General features: G+C 32.8%; 1 protein-coding gene across 3 annotated transcripts in view; it reads right to left on the bottom strand.

The window, feature by feature from the left end:
• LOC126879961 (serine-rich adhesin for platelets) overlaps positions 1-20305 on the bottom strand; it is a 960737-nt gene that overhangs the window by 225580 nt on the left and 714852 nt on the right. For all 3 annotated transcript variants that reach the window (XM_050643380.1, XM_050643382.1, XM_050643381.1), the window contains one exon: positions 29-114. In XM_050643380.1, the coding sequence (XP_050499337.1) occupies positions 29-114 (86 nt within the window). The remainder of the gene's footprint in view (positions 1-28; positions 115-20305) is intronic.

The raw sequence follows: 20305 nt of genomic DNA, 5'->3' as shown, positions 1-20305 counted from the left end.
AAAAGTATACCTAGCTGTTTTTATTTACCTGATAATTGCCTGCGTGTTCCGGAAGTTTTGACTTCTATACCAGTAGGGTGACATTTTGACTGGTTAATATTTTCAGCCCAGTTCCTGAAACAAAATAACGCATAATAGGTTTTTATTTATAGTAAAGATGTGATATTTTTGTGATAATGTCAATGTCATTATACTGAATTAAAAGTTGTTATGTAACAGGTTGCAATATATTACTGGTTACTTAGTTAATATAACAAAACTAATAAGTAAGTAATGAAATAACAGACGTTCTCACAATCATTTATAGACTAAGAGCCGCTATAGGTGAAATTTCTTAATCATTTTAGGCACGACGGGACCCTATAACTTAAATAGTAGAACCTAAAAGAAAACGTTTGAGCACTGTGCCGTCACTTTTCAGTGGCACATGCGTCTACAGTGGCGCATCAAACTTTCCACTTATGGACGGGATACATAAATTAAAAAATACCCTCTCTCATTACCAGAATTTAATTGTTTTCATTTTTTAAGTTCTGTGTGATTAATACATGAGATTCATTGTAATTTTAACCCACCACCCCCTTCCCCCTGCCCACAGCATCAAAAACTTTATTTTTCGATTTTATTTTTTTTTGGTGGGATGCAATCAATTTTAAGATTTCAAAAAATTCACACGCATAGTTAAGGCTTTTATAAAACACGTCTATTTTTTATAGACCTGTAGGTTGGGTGTACATAACCTCAAAAAAATTAAAAAAAATTTTTTTTGGAAAAAAGTATATAATTTTTTTTTGGGTATAGCTGCAGATCTAATTTTATCTTGGTCTTGTGTATTTTATCAAACACTATATCTCTAATTTTTTTCAGATTCTTCTGTAACGCTGGTCACCTTCAAAAATCCAAAAAACTGTTTTTAAGGGGGTTTTGGGGGGTTTGAATGTGTTTTTCTGATTTTTAAATATTCTAAAGGACTCGGTTACTTCATGTTACATACAACCTATAAAAACAAAATTGATTTGATATATTATGAAGTCTATAAAATAGGGAAAATCCCCTAAAACCCCCCAAAAAACAGTTTTTCGGATTTTTGAAGGTGGGGAGCCTTACAAAAAAATCTGAAAAAAATTAAAAATATAGTGTTTGATAAAACACACAAGATTAAGAAAAAATTAGACCTGCAGCTATTCCTCAAAAAAAGTTATACGCTTTTTTGAAAAAAAAAACAATCTTTTAATTTTTTGAGGTTATGTACACTTTACCTATGAGTCTATAAAAAATAGGCATGTTTTATAAAAGCCTCAGCTATGCGTGTGAATTTTTTGAAATTTTAAAATTGATAGCATCCCACCAAAAAAAAAATAAAAACGAAAAATGAAGTTTTTGATGGTGGGGGCAGGGGGAAGGGGGTGGTGGATTAAAATTACGCTGAATCCTATGTGTTAATCACATAGAACTTAAAAAAAAATAAGAAAATTTTAATTCTGTTAGTAAGGGAGGGTAACTTTTAATTTATTTATCCCTTCCATAAGTGGAAAGTTTGATGCGCCACTGTCGACGCATGTGCCACTGAAAAGTGACGGCACAGTGTTCAAACGTTTTCTTTTAGGTTCTACTATTTAAGTTATAGGGTCCCATCGTGCCTAAAATGATTAAGACATTTCAACTATAGCGGCTCTTAGTCTATTATTTACATGGGACGACCAGTTTCGCTGTCTACAGTTTGCACAGGATCTTCAGGCTCCGGTATAAGTAAATTACATGATACAAAAAAAAAAGAACTATGTAAGCCAGTAAACCATGTAGCATGTAATTTACTTTTATAGGAGACCTGAAGATGATGCAAATTGTAGACAGCGAAACCGGTTTGTCCTATACCCCCATAACTATCCTTTAAAGTTTGTCGCACTTATTTAGAGACACCCTGTATTGATGAAGAACATGTTTAGTCGTTAAAGTACCTAACTTTTTTATTATCCAACATAAACGAATGAATCAAAAAACATAATGATAAGAAAACCTGAGGCTACAGTTGGGTTTTAATTTCAGTATTTTATAAATGCTAGAATATTCCATAGGGTTTGGTGAACTTTAAGAAAAAAACACAGTTCAGTACACCTCATAGGTATACAATGAAAATTTACCTGTCTAGCAACAATATTATTACAGCGATATAGTTACAATATTATAGTAAGACTAAGGCTATAACACACTAAAAAAATCACTTAAATAGGACAACACGTTTACGAAATTCGAGACATCAAAAATATATATCAAAATTTTATGGGTGGCCCGTTTTCTTCGACGCGCAGTGTATTTAGTAAATCTCAATTGATACATCTATATTATTACCAGATATTTCAATTGGACGGTTATTCTACAATTATTACAATAGTTTATTGTATATAGAATTAAATGCTTTTTCAAAATATTATAGTGAACAATATATTACTAAAATATTAATAATTTCAATAGTACATTGGGAAATATCATTTAATATCTTTTTCAATAATAGTCTTTGTGGTTAATAATAATAATGGTCTGTTGTTGAATATGCCCTTTTAAGTTAAGCTTGTTTGAGTGATTATCAATAATAATTATTTAACTTTGTTGTAAAACAAAGAGTAAACTCGAAGCTTTAATTCCCATTAATTGCAATTTCTAATATTAATATAAAATACTGTTAATTAACCCTGTAACGTACATAATTAGAGTAATAACTACATTTGAATAACAGAAACTAAATAGGTACTGTTTCTGTATTTCAGACGTGTGTGTTTACAGTTTTATAATGAAAAGTTAAATTAAAATACATGTCTTTTTCATTTTGCTATCCTCAGCTTTAATTGATTTGTTTTTTTTTTCTTCTTTCTCTTTATAAGCAATTTTGCTTGTTCATTGGTAGACAAGGCGAAAACGGCGGGTTCGAAGGGAAAAACATTCCCATGAGATTTTTTTGCATAATCACATTCGTGAGACATCCCAGAATAAGGTTCAAGAAGTCGCCCAAGTGAAAAGTGGGCCAATTTTTTTTTAACAATTTTTTTTTAATCAAATTGCAAGAATCAATATTTTTGGCCCGAACAATTTTTTCTTTAATTTTTTGGACCATTCTGGACAAAAAAGGTCTCTTATAATTTTTCTCTAAAGTTGATAGTTTTCGACTTATAAGCAATTTAAAATTGAAAAAAACGAAAAATGGCGATTTTCAAGGCTTAATAACTCGGTTAAAAGTTATTATTATGAAAGTCAATATATGACTAAATCAAAGTTTGAAGCCCCCCTACAAGATCCTGAAGAAATTTTTGTCATTATTTTATTACTAAGCTGTTATTTTTGAGTAAAAATAATAAGCGCCATGCACATGTGCGGGGCTGTAAATGCTGAGTGCGAGAGAGAAGCTATTCCAGCAGTCCAATTGTGCATCTTACTCGCACTCACATTTACAGCAGCGTCAATACGATAAATATAACATTGTTATTAATTAAATATAACAGCTTAGTAGTAAATTAATGACACAGATTTCTTCAGGATCATGTAACGGCGACTTTAAACTTTGATTTAGTCACTTTCTGACTTTCAAAATAATAATTTTTGACCGAGTTATTAAGCCTTAAGAATGGCCATTTTCGCGTTTTTCAAATTTTAACTTGCTTATAACTCGAAAAATATTAACTTTAGAGAAAAATTATGAGAGACCTTTTTTGTCCAGAATGGTCCAAAAAACTTAAAAAAAATTAGTCCGGGCCAAAATATTGATTTTTGCAATTTGATTAAAAAAAATTGTTAAAAAAAAATTGGTCCACTTTTCTCGTGGGCGACTTCTTGAACCTTATTCTGGGATGTCTCACGAATGTGATTATGCAAAAATATCTCATGGGAATATTTTTCCCAACGAACCCGCCGTTTCCGTCTTGTCTATGGCGGATTGATACCTCTATGGAAGGTTGTCATTCCATCCTTTGCGCGGTCGGCTGATACTTCTCCTACCCATTGGTGATTTATCTCTTGCTATTTTGACCATCACACGTGTCTCCCCCATTCTGCTTATTTGGTTATTCCATTCTTTTTTTCTATGTACTGTCCATTCGTTTATACACTGTACGTTACATTGTCTTCTAATGTATTCACTCCTCTTTCGATCTCTCAGTGTATTTCCTATAATTCTTCTCAGTACTCTCATCTCTGCCATTTCCAGTAGTATTTGTGTTGTAGCTATAACTAATTTGTGGAAAACATATTTTTAGCTATTCAATTTAACATTTGATAGCCAAAATCCTAAATTTCTGAAGAGTAATGGTAAAGATTTGATGAAAGAGCGACATAGAGCTTCATAGAGCCAGCAGGATATATGTAGTCCTCTCTGAACCCTTTGGTACTTCGGTTATGCCTTGGGGAATTAATTTCTTGTCGAAATCTTGATATTTTTGTTTAAACGTATTAGATCCGAGTGACATTTGACACAAAAGATATATCCTGTGTCAACGTGAATAACATATGACTATGTTGCATCAGAAAAAGAGCAATTTCTCTACTCTTTTACCTATTTGAATAAAGAAAATGATGCGATCGATAGTGGTATAGTACTATAGTAGTGCAGTGAGTAGTGAAGAGTGTATTGTCAGGGGACTCGAGCCACTGAGACCTAGGAAGCCCTGAAAAAGACATTAGAAATGATGTCGAAAACTCGGCACGGTGAAAAGTCGACTCAGTTCAACTCGGAAACCTGGTGAGCTTAATATTTATTTGTGTAATGATATTGTACGGGGCAGCCAAGTTAGAAAAGGATCATGTTAACTTGGGAAAGGATCACTACAGGAGCAATGCGACCAGGTTTGTGACAATAATGTTAGAAGACCCCAAGGACTGAGGACAACAACTAACGCATCCATACAGAAAGCTGCAGCTAACTGGGGAAAGGAATGCTAGACATTTAAATCATTTGAAACAAATAGAAAAGGATAACACTGTTAAGTACATTGACTTTGAAATTTATTAGACTCTGCCAATTATTGTACAAGTGCGTATTACCGAAGATTGCCGAACGAAGTGACCCAAGTTCATTTGCCAGGGTTACTGGGTGACGAAAAAGTACATAACGACGAGAATACACACAAAAACAACGCTTCGATGAACGAACATTTTTACTCCTTACATTCAAGTTATTGTAATTTGTTTTAGATCTGTTGTATTAAAATTTACGTGAAATTCTGAAAATTCTTCACCACACCCACATCTATTGGTCCTTTGAACAACGAATCTACAGTGCCAGCAGAACTACAAAAGAAAATAGCAGCTTTACATTCTACGAACCGACGTCGTACTTGACCCGCTGTATCAACCCCAGGAAGCTACATTATTTACAACACTGAATACTGAATCCTTTTTATAATTTCACATTTTTTCAGTCTCTATTTGATAAATATTTTAAGTACATGAGTTTCAATCTAAATTAATATATTTATTTCGAATAGTGACATATTTGACGTTTTACCTACTCTCGTATTCATTGTGAATGTGCTAGCTGATTTTTTATTTTATTCTGACAGATCGTAACTAAACGTTAATAATAATTCTTACGTACATAATAATTGAATTACAAAACATTTATTTCCGTTTTCTGCACTTGAATAAATCATTTCTTTTTATTTAATTACATTCATCGAAGATCAAATATTTATTTCTTTAAACATCAAACACATTTTGATTGTTTATATCTGTATAATAATATACGCCACATACATACATAATATTTAATTATTTTGCATCCTCATAAATTTTGGTCAAATTGTCAAAAATGTCAGACCAAAACAAAACAAAGAGAATGGCCACTAAAGGTGCTCTTACACGTTTAACAACATATTTTAGAAGTGTAGAAAATAATGAAGTTATCGACCTCGTAGATTTAGAAATACGATTATCCAAAGCCGAAGAGCTTTTAGATGTTTTTAATGAGGTTCAGCTGCTTATTGAAACTGATGATCCTGACTGCGAGGAAAATTATGACACAATACATGCCATTGAAAGGCAGACTTTTGAGGACAGATATTTTAAAATAATATCTGACATCAAAAAACTTATTTTATCTAGACGACCTACTGAAACGTCTGATTCACGTAGTGTCAATGGTTCAATAGCAGCTAGGCCTACAAATACAAGCAACATTAAGTTACCTCCATTGAATCTAGCTACATTTGATGGATCGTTTGATCAATTCCTCTTCTTTCGCGACAGTTTTAATTCTATTATTAATGATGATACTTCACTTTCCAATGTACAAAAGTTTCATTACTTACGTCTGTCATTACGTGGCATAGCTGCCGACACTATTAAATCTTTGCAAGTCTGCGATGCAAACTACGACATTGCTTGGAGTTTATTGATCGAAAGATTTGAAAATAAACAGTTACTTGTAAACAATCACATTAAAGCTCTCTTTAACCTACCACTAGTCACAAAAGAATCAAATCAAGGTCTCAGACAACTTCTAGACAATACACAAAAACATTTACGTGCTTTAGAAGTTTTAAAACGCCCCACTAAACACTGGGATGATTTGATTATTTATTTGTTAACAACAAAATTTGATAACTCAACAAGACGCTCTTGGGAGTCACAAAATTGTAAAGACAACCTACCAGTTTTAGATGATTTACTGAAATTTTTAAAAGAACGATGTCGTATCTTAGAGTCATTAGACAACTACAATGATAATAAACAGGATCAAAATTCACCACGATACAAAGGTAATAAGTCTGAAACAAGAGCCTTTGTTTCTAACACAGAGAATAGGTTTAAATGCAACTTTTGTAACAAGGAACATAAAATATATTATTGTCCTGACTTCTTAAAACTAAATCCTACTAATAGGTTAAACAATGCAAAACGTCTACGTTTATGCCTTAATTGTCTCGGCACATGCCATCGTACTAAGGATTGTCGTTCTACTGGTTGTAGAAAATGTGGAAAGATCCATCACACTATGTTACACTTCGAGAATTCACAATCCTCAAATTCAGTTTCCACAGAAAACAATTCTTCTCAATCTTCATTACCTTCCAATGTTCCAAACACTGGGCTGCAGTCAAATGAATCTACCTCTACCTCTAACTTCTCTTCAACACATCATATAAGCTCAAGTGTTCACACTGCTATTAAACCGTATATTCTACTCTCAACTGCTGTTGTTAACGTTTTTGACAAGTTCGGCAACTCACATAAATGCAGAGTCCTCTTGGACAACGGAAGTCAATCCAACTTTATATCTGAGAAATTTTGTGATATTTTACAACTTTCAAAGGAAAAAATCAACACTTCGATCTCGGGAATTAATCAATTAACTCACAATATTAACTTCCGGACATCACTAACATTTAAATCAGATATTAACAATTTCTCGAAAAAAATATCTTGTCTAATTTTGCCCAACATAACAAGTAATTTACCTTACATACACATCAATCGTTCCCAGCTCAATGTTCCAACAAAATTACTTCTAGCTGACCAGAATTTTGAAAAACCTGGTCCAGTAGACCTTCTTATTGGAGCTGACACTTTCTGGGATATTTTAAGCGTTGGACAAATCAAACTTGGTCCTGGGTTACCGATCATTCAAAAAACCACTCTTGGTTGGATAATTTCTGGCCCAATTCCAACAAATATTCAACACCACCCCCAACATAATTGTTACTTTTCTTCTACCAGTGAATTAGATTCACAGCTCACAAAGTTTTTGGAACTAGAGGAGTGTCCTAAAACTAAGTTTGTTTCCGAAGAAGACATCTATTGTTAAAATCATTTTAAGCAGCATATTTCTCGCCATTGTGATGGTCGTTTTATCACTACTCTTCCACTAAAGGAATCTCCATCAGTTTTAGGGGATTCTCTAACTACTGCCAAAAAACGTTTTTTAAACTTAGAGAGAAAACTTGAAAATAACATTCAATTGAAATTAGAATATCATGACTTCATACGTGAGTACATTAAACTTGGTCACATGTCCCTAATAAATGACACTAATGATAATTCTGGATTCTTCTTACCTCATCACTGCGTTTTAAAAGAAACTTCAACCACTACAAAGTTAAGAGTTGTATTTGATGGTAGTGCGAAAACTACCACAGACTACTCATTAAATGACATCATGTATGTCGGCCCTCATTTACAAGATAATTTATTTTACATTTTACTTAGATTTCGTCAACATAAATTCGTAATGGGTGCAGATATAACTAAAATGTATCGTCAGGTTTTCCTTACTCCTGAACAACGTTACCTTCAAAAGATCCTTTGGAGATTTAATAAAAATGATGAAATTTCTGCTTATACACTGAATACTGTTACCTACGGTACTGCATCAGCAGCGTTTCTTGCCATTAGGTCTCTTCATGAAATTGCTCATCGACATATTTCCGAATACCCAAAAATTTCCTCTATAATTTTGCACGATTTTTATGTAGATGATCTATTAACTGGTTGTGACACATCGGAAGAACTCCGAGAAATCAAGGAAACTATTTCATATTTATTATCTTCCTACGGTTTTCCTCTGAGAAAATGGACTGATACCAATGAATGGATACCAATGATTCGTCTCTACAAAATCATTCTGATCCTGATTTTTTGCATTTTGGTTCTGACGAACATAACAAAACACTAGGATTACTTTGGAATCCGTCTTGTGATTCCCTACAATATTCTATAAATATCTCCACAATTAACTTAAAGATTAGCAAAAGACAGATTTTATCCTGTACAGCACAAATATTTGATCCTTTGGGGTTACTTTCACCCGTAACAGTTACATCGAAAATTATTCTTAAAGAGCTCTGGAAACTCAAGATAAGTTGGGATGAATCTGTTCCTGAAAGTATTTACACACTTTGGTCGAAATACTACTTCGAACTTACAAAATTAAACACTTTAAAAATACCTAGACATGTACTTTCTTCTAACCCAGTTTCTGTTCAACTTCATGGGTTTTCTGACGCCTCGGAGGCGGCTTACGGTGCATGTATTTACATATGCTGCACAGATACATTTCGAAATTACACTTCAAATCTTTATTGTGCTAAAACTCGAGTTTCTCCTATGAAACTTGTAACCATTCCAAGACTCGAACTTTGTGGGGCATCACTACTTTCTGAACTTGTCGAAAAGGTCACTTCATCTGTAAATGTCTCCTTTAAAAACATTACGTATTGGACTGACTCTAAAATTGTTATTTCATGGATAAACACCTCTCCCCATTTACTTAAGACTTTTATAGCAAATCGAGTCTCACAAATACATAAACTGACCAACCCTGAATTTTGGAAATATATTAATACTTATGATAATCCAGCAGATCTACTGTCACGAGGTATAAGTCCTTCTTCGCTCAGTAATTCCCACATATGGTTTCATGGCCCTTCTTGGCTCACTTTGCCTCAAGAAGAATGGCCTCAATATACAAAACATCAAGAAGTTTGTATAACTTCTGAATTACCTGAACTGCGTAACAAAACTCTTGTGTTTCATCACATCAACAACGAATTTACCTTTTACTACAAATATTCTTCATTAAATAAACTAACACGCGTCTTTGCTTATGTCTTAAGATTTAAAGACAATCTGTCGATTCATAAACATTTACGAATAACAGGTCCCTTGACCACAATAGAACTCAATAATTCCCTTTTAACCTTAATTAGGTTCGTACAACGTCAGTCATTTCCATATGATTATGATGCACTTTCCAATTCCAACCAAATTGACAAAAGAAGTAAACTTCTTGGCCTAACTCCATTCTTTGATACAACAACAAAATTAATACGCGGTGGCGGTCGTTTACATCATTCGTCATTTGATTTTAACAAGAAACACCCCATAGTCCTACCTCAGAAAGATCACCTCACGATACTCATTGCTCGCCATGAGCATTTGAAACTTTTACATATTGGTCCTCAAGCACTTCTTGCTTCCTTAAGAGAAAATTACTGGCCAATATCAGGGCGCAATTTGGTTCGAAAAATTGTTCGTGATTGTGTCCGATGTTTTAGATTTAACAATAAACCCGAACAGTATCTTATGGGCAATCTTCCGGAGTCACGAGTTACCCCTTCACGTCCCTTCACGGTTTCTGGTGTCGATTATGCTGGTCCCGTTTTATTACGAGATAGAAAGGGTCGTAATTACAAAACTTCTAAAGCTTATATTGCTCTCTTCATTTGCTTCGCCAGTAAGGCTATACATTTAGAAGTTGTCAGTGATCTCACGACAGAATGCTTCTTAGCGGCATTACGCCGATTCACGGCCCGACGCGGTAAATGCTCCGAAATATTTTCAGATAACGGCAGTACTTTCGTGGGAGCAAATAATGAACTCAGACAATTTTTTAACACAAATGCTGATCACATTATTATAGACCTCTCAATCGACGGTATTCAATGGCATTTCATTACTCCACGTGCTCCCCACTTCGGTGGATTATGGGAGTCAAACATTAAATCAGTTAAGCACCACATGAAACGTGTAGTAGGTAATGCAATTTTAACATTTGAAGAATTTACCACGGTTTTATATCAAATAGAGGCTTGTCTCAATTTTAGACCACTCTATCCTCTTTCTAATGACCCAAATGACCCTAACCCTCTTACTCCTGCACACTTATTAATTGGATCTTCATTGACGAGTATACCACAACAAAACTTAATGGACATTAATGAAAATCGTCTTTCAAGATTCCAAAGGGTGCAACAGATATTACAGCACTTTTGGACAAGATGGTCCAAAGAATATGTATCCCATCTTCAGCAGCGGGTCAAGTGGAAGGAGAATTGCCAACAGCTGATCCAGCCTGGACGCATGGTTCTAGTAAAGGATGATGGACTTCCTCCCTTGAAGTGGCAGTTAGGCAGAATTTTAAAAACTTACACCGGAAGTGACAATATTGTGCGGTCGGTTGTGATAAAGACAAACTCTGGTGAGATTAAACGACCGGTTGTGAAATTATGTGTTCTGCCTAACCAAGATCAATAATTTTTATTTGAAAACTATAATTAATATGATCTTTGACTTTTTCTTTAAGACTTTTTATTGAAACCCGGTCTTTGGGGTTTCAAGGTGGGGGAGTATATGTTAAGTACATTGACTTTGAAATTTATTAGACTCTGCCAATTATTGTACAAGTGCGTATTACCGAAGATTGCCGAACGAAGTGACCCAAGTTCATTTGCCAGGGTTACTGGGTGACGAAAAAGTACATAACGACGAGAATACACACAAAAACAACGCTTCGATGAACGAACATTTTTACTCCTTACATTCAAGTTATTGTAATTTAAACAAACTGGAACATGAAGTAAAAACCACTTCTATGTAAAAGGTATATTTACTAAAAATTTTTAGAATCCCAATGGATTCAATAAAATGAGTTCATCAGAACGTTTTCAAACCTATCGGTCCATCATCAGTGATCTAAAATCAAATAAGTAATCCCACTATTAAAATTAAAAAGATGGTTGAAATTGTGAAAGTTAAAAAATGTGGTTATGATTACTTACTTGAATACTTGCAAAATAGCCCCAGAACCAAACAATGGTTGTGATTATAAATAAATCTACATTATGTTGAAATAAATTTAAAAAGGCTAAACGCCGATGTTAAAGGATTAAACCTCTGGGAACATGGTGAAACTCTACCCGAGGACCCAATCAACCATCTTCGGTCAAGGATGACTACTAAGTGTCAAAGCTATGTAAGGAAATGCTTGATGTGACATTGACAGTAAAGGAAGAAGGTAGTCGAATTTTCTAGGAATTTTAAAAACAAAGTCATGATCCAGAAGAAGATATGTTAAAGCTTTTAATATCTGAAATTGTCTGTTAATTAAATCTATTGTTGTTTAAAATTAAAAGATAATGTGTTTTACAAAATAAAATTATTTTAACTGTAGGTAACTACAAATTGACTGTATCAAATAAAATTAACCTGATCAAAAAATTACAATATGATAAAGTGAGCTGATTAGTAGTAATAACAGAAATAAAATTAAATAAGTGGTGTTATAGAAGAAGTTTTAAATTTTGAAAAGGGATATTATTATATCAAGAAATTTATATGTCCACATCATGTGTATTGATGGTTGTATAGGTAGTAGGGAAATTATTGTTTGGATGTAGGTGAAAATTAAAAAATTTTTATATAGATTGGAGTTAGGATAAAGTCAATCTGATAGTAGAAAATGTGATTCAGGAATGCAATTATTATGGAACAGTTTTAATGAAATTGAGAAAATTCTTGTGACAAACTGGTGAATATGTAAAATTGATAATAAATAATTGTAGGAAAACAGGTTGCCCAGTTGATACAAACTAAAATTTAATTAGTATAGAAAACAATAGGTGTAATGAATGAAATAGAATTAATAAAACAAAATTAAGAGAATGAATATTGTTATAATTTGATTAAAGAATGACTGAGTTTAACTGTGATAAATGAAATAAAGTGACGAAATGTTAGATGTGAAGATAAAAAATATATTTGGAAAAGGTCAAAGACAAAAAGCAAAGGAGTGTGAAGTAGGGTCAAAGCATAGGTGAAATGAGTGAAAGAGAAAGATTGGAGAGTTGGGTATGAGGGTTGAACTGAATGAAGAAAAGAAATGAAAGAAGTGTGAAAAGAGGGTATGGTAAATTAATTAGGTTTTGATTAAGAGGAGTTCATGTGGTTAGTAATGATTAGTATGTGTAAGGAGTTTGGAGCCAATAAGGGAACGAAGAAGATAGTTGACAGTGGGTAAATAGGATGAAGAAGATAGCAGATAGGATAGGAAAAGGGAAGGTATAACAAAGTAATAGGAATTATGAAAATAATTGACGGTGAATGGGGACAAAATTGCGGTTAAGGGATGTTTGTCGGTTAACACAATTGGGACTTTTCTTTAGGTCTTTGACAATTTCCAAATCCTCGTATAAGTCTAAACGGAGTGTATTTTTTTGTTGAATGTTGTGTATCAACTGGACCCCATCAGGAATCTTAAGTTCGTGTTTATTGACCTTTAAATGGTGTGAAAAAGCTGAAGTGGTATCTCTCTTACTGTGTTCTGCCGATCGGGTGGAAAGAGATCTATAAGTTCTACCAATGTAGGTAGCATCGCAGTCTGAACAAGAGAGTCTGTATACCCCACTACGGCTCATGTAATGGATAGGGTCTTTGGTGTTAGTTAAGCTTTTATTGAGGGTGTTATTGACTTTAAATGAGATTTTGATGTTATCACAAGAATTAGAAATGATTTGTTTGACTCTTTCAGATAATTTGGAGTTATTAAACGGTAAGGAGGCATAAATTGGAGTAGTTGTGGAAGATGATGAGAAAGCGGATTGTTGAAGTAACTTAAGTTCTCTTTTCTGTTGAAGTTTATGGATGATGTCTGGGTCATAACCATTGTTAACTGCAATTTGTTTGATGATGTTCAGTTCTTTGTTAAATTCAGGTGTAGATAGAGGAATAGAGTTTAATCTATGTATAAAGCTACGAAATGCAGAAAGTTTATGTGAAAGAGGATGGTTAGAAGTGGAATGGATAACGTGATCAGTCTGTGTAGGTTTACGGTAGATACCAAAGTTGAAGTGGTCATCTAGTCTGGTAATAGATATGTCCAAGAAGTTAATGGAGTTAGAAGATTCTAGTTCCATGGTAAATGTGATTTTAGGATGGATTAGATTGATTTTATGAAGTAAGTTGTGAGCTGAGTCGGAGTTACCAGATATGAGGACTAAAATGTCATCTACATAACGAAACCAATGTAATATCTCTGGATTTTTTGTGATATGATTGGATTCTAAATGATCCATAAAGACATCAGCTAAGAAAGGGGATAAGCAACTTCCCATTGCTAAACCATCTGGTTGTTGATAAAAGTTGTTGTTGAAGACAAAGTAATCTTGAGATAGGCAGATTTTGAGAATGTTTATAATAGATGAAGTGGTAGTGGAGGTCACCGAATTATTTAAAAGAAGCGAGTTGACCAGACTAATCGATTCATTTTTTGGGACTGAAGTGAATAAATTGCTAACATCAAAAGACAACATGACGATATTCGGATTAAGATTGACAAGTTGAAGTTTTTCAACTAATTGGCGAGAATTCAAAACAGTAAACTGTGGGGTGAAGTTAATAAAATTTTTAATAATGTTAAGAATGAATTTGGATAAAATAGAGACTGGAGTATTGATGAAACTGACAACGGGACGAATGGGAATGTCAACCTTGTGTATCTTTGGTAAACCGTATAACCTGGGAGTGAGTGGATTAGACGGAATTTTGGTGTAAGGTGCTTCATATTCAGAGAAGAAATCAGTAAACTGTTTAAGATTGTTTTTCATTTTTGAAACAAAAGATTTTGAAGGATCAACAGGGAGAAGATTAAAATTATTGTTATTTAGGAATGATGTGACTTTGTCGATGTATAGTTGTTGGTCTAAAATAACAAGGCAGTTACCCTTATCTGCTTTACTAATAATGAGGTGTTGGTTTTTGATTTTATTTTTAATAGATTTGAGTGTGGATAGAAGGGATTTAGACTTGTTAAATGAAAAATTGGGAAAAGATGAAGATGACGTGGAAGTAGAAGAGGAATTGATGTTGGAAATAGAAGAATTGTTATTAGAGAGAAGTTTAATTCTCAATTCCTCTTCTACTTCCACGTCATCTTCATCTTTTCCCAATTTTTCATTTAACAAGTCTAAATCCCTTCTATCCACACTCAAATCTATTAAAAATAAAATCAAAAACCAACACCTCATTATTAGTAAAGCAGATAAGGGTAACTGCCTTGTTATTTTAGACCAACAACTATACATCGACAAAGTCACATCATTCCTAAATAACAATAATTTTAATCTTCTCCCTGTTGATCCTTCAAAATCTTTTGTTTCAAAAATGAAAAACAATCTTAAACAGTTTACTGATTTCTTCTCTGAATATGAAGCACCTTACACCAAAATTCCGTCTAATCCACTCACTCCCAGGTTATACGGTTTACCAAAGATACACAAGGTTGACATTCCCATTCGTCCCGTTGTCAGTTTCATCAATACTCCAGTCTCTATTTTATCCAAATTCATTCTTAACATTATTAAAAATTTTATTAACTTCACCCCACAGTTTACTGTTTTGAATTCTCGCCAATTAGTTGAAAAACTTCAACTTGTCAATCTTAATCCGAATATCGTCATGTTGTCTTTTGATGTTAGCAATTTATTCACTTCAGTCCCAAAAAATGAATCGATTAGTCTGGTCAACTCGCTTCTTTTAAATAATTCGGTGACCTCCACTACCACTTCATCTATTATAAACATTCTCAAAATCTGCCTATCTCAAGATTACTTTGTCTTCAACAACAACTTTTATCAACAACCAGATGGTTTAGCAATGGGAAGTTGCTTATCCCCTTTCTTAGCTGATGTCTTTATGGATCATTTAGAATCCAATCATATCACAAAAAATCCAGAGATATTACATTGGTTTCGTTATGTAGATGACATTTTAGTCCTCATATCTGGTAACTCCGACTCAGCTCACAACTTACTTCATAAAATCAATCTAATCCATCCTAAAATCACATTTACCATGGAACTAGAATCTTCTAACTCCATTAACTTCTTGGACATATCTATTACCAGACTAGATGACCACTTCAACTTTGGTATCTACCGTAAACCTACACAGACTGATCACGTTATCCATTCCACTTCTAACCATCCTCTTTCACATAAACTTTCTGCATTTCGTAGCTTTATACATAGATTAAACTCTATTCCTCTATCTACACCTGAATTTAACAAAGAACTGAACATCATCAAACAAATTGCAGTTAACAATGGTTATGACCCAGACATCATCCATAAACTTCAACAGAAAAGAGAACTTAAGTTACTTCAACAATCCGCTTTCTCATCATCTTCCACAACTACTCCAATTTATGCCTCCTTACCGTTTAATAACTCCAAATTATCTGAAAGAGTCAAACAAATCATTTCTAATTCTTGTGATAACATCAAAATCTCATTTAAAGTCAATAACACCCTCAATAAAAGCTTAACTAACACCAAAGACCCTATCCATTACATGAGCCGTAGTGGGGTATACAGACTCTCTTGTTCAGACTGCGATGCTACCTACATTGGTAGAACTTATAGATCTCTTTCCACCCGATCGGCAGAACACAGTAAGAGAGATACCACTTCAGCTTTTTCACACCATTTAAAGGTCAATAAACACGAACTTAAGATTCCTGATGGGGTCCAGTTGATACACAACATTCAACAAAAAAATACACTCCGTTTAGACTTATACGAGGATTTGGAAATTGTCAAAGACCTAAAGAAAAGTCCCAATTGTGTTAACCGACAAACATCCCTTAACCGCAATTTTGTCCCCATTCACCGTCAATTATTTTCATAATTCCTATTACTTTGTTATACCTTCCCTTTTCCTATCCTATCTGCTATCTTCTTCATCCTATTTACCCACTGTCAACTATCTTCTTCGTTCCCTTATTGGCTCCAAACTCCTTACACATACTAATCATTACTAACCACATGAACTCCTCTTAATCAAAACCTAATTAATTTACCATACCCTCTTTTCACACTTCTTTCATTTCTTTTCTTCATTCAGTTCAACCCTCATACCCAACTCTCCAATCTTTCTCTTTCACTCATTTCACCTATGCTTTGACCCTACTTCACACTCCTTTGCTTTTTGTCTTTGACCTTTTCCAAATATATTTTTTATCTTCACATCTAACATTTCGTCACTTTATTTCATTTATCACAGTTAAACTCAGTCATTCTTTAATCAAATTATAACAATATTCATTCTCTTAATTTTGTTTTATTAATTCTATTTCATTCATTACACCTATTGTTTTCTATACTAATTAAATTTTAGTTTGTATCAACTGGGCAACCTGTTTTCCTACAATTATTTATTATCAATTTTACATATTCACCAGTTTGTCACAAGAATTTTCTCAATTTCATTAAAACTGTTCCATAATAATTGCATTCCTGAATCACATTTTCTACTATCAGATTGACTTTATCCTAACTCCAATCTATATAAAAATTTTTTAATTTTCACCTACATCCAAACAATAATTTCCCTACTACCTATACAACCATCAATACACATGATGTGGACATATAAATTTCTTGATATAATAATATCCCTTTTCAAAATTTAAAACTTCTTCTATAACACCACTTATTTAATTTTATTTCTGTTATTACTACTAATCAGCTCACTTTATCATATTGTAATTTTTTGATCAGGTTAATTTTATTTGATACAGTCAATTTGTAGTTACCTACAGTTAAAATAATTTTATTTTGTAAAACACATTATCTTTTAATTTTAAACAACAATAGATTTAATTAACAGACAATTTCAGATATTAAAAGCTTTAACATATCTTCTTCTGGATCATGACTTTGTTTTTAAAATTCCTAGAAAATTCGACTACCTTCTTCCTTTACTGTCAATGTCACATCAAGCATTTCCTTACATAGCTTTGACACTTAGTAGTCATCCTTGACCGAAGATGGTTGATTGGGTCCTCGGGTAGAGTTTCACCATGTTCCCAGAGGTTTAATCCTTTAACATCGGCGTTTAGCCTTTTTAAATTTATTTCAACATAATGTAGATTTATTTATAATCACAACCATTGTTTGGTTCTGGGGCTATTTTGCAAGTATTCAAGTAAGTAATCATAACCACATTTTTTAACTTTCACAATTTCAACCATCTTTTTAATTTTAATAGTGGGATTACTTATTTGATTTTAGATCACTGATGATGGACCGATAGGTTTGAAAACGTTCTGATGAACTCATTTTATTGAATCCATTGGGATTCTAAAAATTTTTAGTAAATATACCTTTTACATAGAAGTGGTTTTTACTTCATGTTCCAGTTTGTTTAACTATAAGGTATACAGCCAATCCAGGGAACTACCCCTTTTTAGTTTATTGTAATTTGTTTTAGATCTGTTGTATTAAAATTTACGTGAAATTCTGAAAATTCTTCACCACATCCACAACTAAACACAAGTGAATAATATAGGTAAAATGGTATATGGCATATCTGTAACATCACAATAAAGATGCACTAAACATAAACAAACCAAAAGACGTTGAATAATACCATATTTTACATTTACAATGTAAGAACTTTGTAAATCATGATTTGGGATTTACAATGTATATACATTGTAAATCATGATTCGGGAGTGCTCCTGGTAACATTCAACGTCTCTTGCTTGGTTTGTTTATTTCTGGTGTATCTTTATTGTGATTGTAATATACGTATTTCTGACTATTGTTATGCGAAATAGACTAAGAGCACCATAGGAAAAATTTGGGTTTCAATGTATTTCTCCCGTTTTTGAATGTTCTGAAGAACTCAGTTACTTCAATTTATACATAACCTATAAAAGAAACCTTGATTTGATCTATTTTGAAGTCTATAAAATAGGGAAAAACCCCATAAAAATAGTTCTTTGGATTTTTGAAGACGGCGAACCATACGGAAAAATCTGAAACATTAGAAATATAGTTTTTTCTATTTTTTTTTTAATAAAAACAATATAATCAATTACTTTTAATGGGAACTAAGCCACAATTTTACAAAAAAAAAATGATTTTATTAACGTTTCGAAGCCCAAATCGGGTTTCGTTGTCAAAATACAAAATACTACTAAAATAAACAAAAATGTTGTTGCTAAGTAAAAAAATTCTTCTAATAAATTATTTAATCTGACTCATTTATATTGGCAATTCAGACATATATTATACATTTGAAAGTAGCAGACTTTAAAATGATATCGCCGATATTTATGAGTTGCGTTCCCGGTACGACTTTACTAAAAGATAGTTCATTCGATTACATGAAATCAATCCCAACTCAAGAATATCCGTCACAAAAAAATCATAGCAGTAAAATTCATCATCATAGATGACAGTAAAATTCTCGCGTTAGAGATTCGATAGTAAATCACGAGGGAAAACCAAGAAAAAACCTCGTGATCCTATCCCGATATCGTAATATATATCATCGATGTATATTAAAACGTAGGCGATAAAACAGAACAACGTAGAACGGCATCCAATAACATCCACAAGAAATAATACGAGGAAAATATCAATACCATATATGAAAGGACTATCCGAGAAACTTAAAACAATAGGAAATAAATTAAACATTTCAACAACATTCAAAACAACAAACACATTGAGATCTATTCTATCTAAAACTAAACCTAATAGTGAACAAGAAAGAACAAAGAATTGTATTTATAAAATACCTTGTGAATGCCAACAATTTTATTTAGGTGAAACATCAAGACCATTAAACGTTAGAATAAGTGAACGTCAGTCTTATATTAAAAATAGAGAATTTGATAGATCTCAAATATGTCAACATGCATGGGATAATGAACATAGAGTTCAGTGGAGAGATTCAAGTATAGTCCTGAAAGAATCAGATAGTAAAAAGAGATCCCTCGGTAGAATGCAGTAAGATGTGGTTACCCATACTGAAAGAGGAAGTCAATAGAAAAAAAATACCACGATTAGTAAGTCAATAACATATCGAGTTAGTACAAATTTTATATTTTGGTATTACTTATTGTATATCTATGTATTATTAATATTATTTATAATTTAAACATATTAAAGTCAGAATTTGGTATTAGTTTTTTGAAAGTAAATTAAATGTAAGACCAAATACTTACGATGTCGGGATGGTATCACTAGGTTTTTTCCTGGTTTTCCCTCGTGATTTACTATAAAATCCCTAACGCGAGAATTTTACTGTCATCGTTGCATTTGGTTGTCTTTTTAAAGACAGATCACATGCTATGATTTTTTTTGTGACGGATATTCTTGAATTGGGATTGATTTCATGTAATCGAATGAACTATCTTTTAGTAAAGTCGTCCCAGGAACGCAACTCATAAATATTGGCGATATCATTTTAAAGTATTCTACTTCAAAATCTATAATATACGTCTGAATTGCCAATATAAATGAGTCAGATTAAATAAATTATTAGAAAAATTTTTTTACTTAGCAACAACATTTTTGTTTATTTTAGTAGTATTTTGTATTTTGACAACGAAACACGATTTGGGCTTCGAAACGTTAATAAAATAATTTTTTTGGTAAAATTGTGGCTTATTTCCCATTAAAAGTAATTGGTTATAAAAATGTCACAAGAAAATAGCTTCAGAAACACATTAAAAAACAATATACCTTCAAACTGC

The sequence above is a fragment of the Diabrotica virgifera genome, chromosome 2 (genome assembly GCF_917563875.1).
Source record: "Diabrotica virgifera virgifera chromosome 2, PGI_DIABVI_V3a".
NCBI classification, from domain to species: domain Eukaryota; kingdom Metazoa; phylum Arthropoda; class Insecta; order Coleoptera; family Chrysomelidae; genus Diabrotica; species Diabrotica virgifera.
Note: the sequence above shows the minus strand (reverse complement) of the source record. Positions and strands in the feature narration are given on the sequence as shown.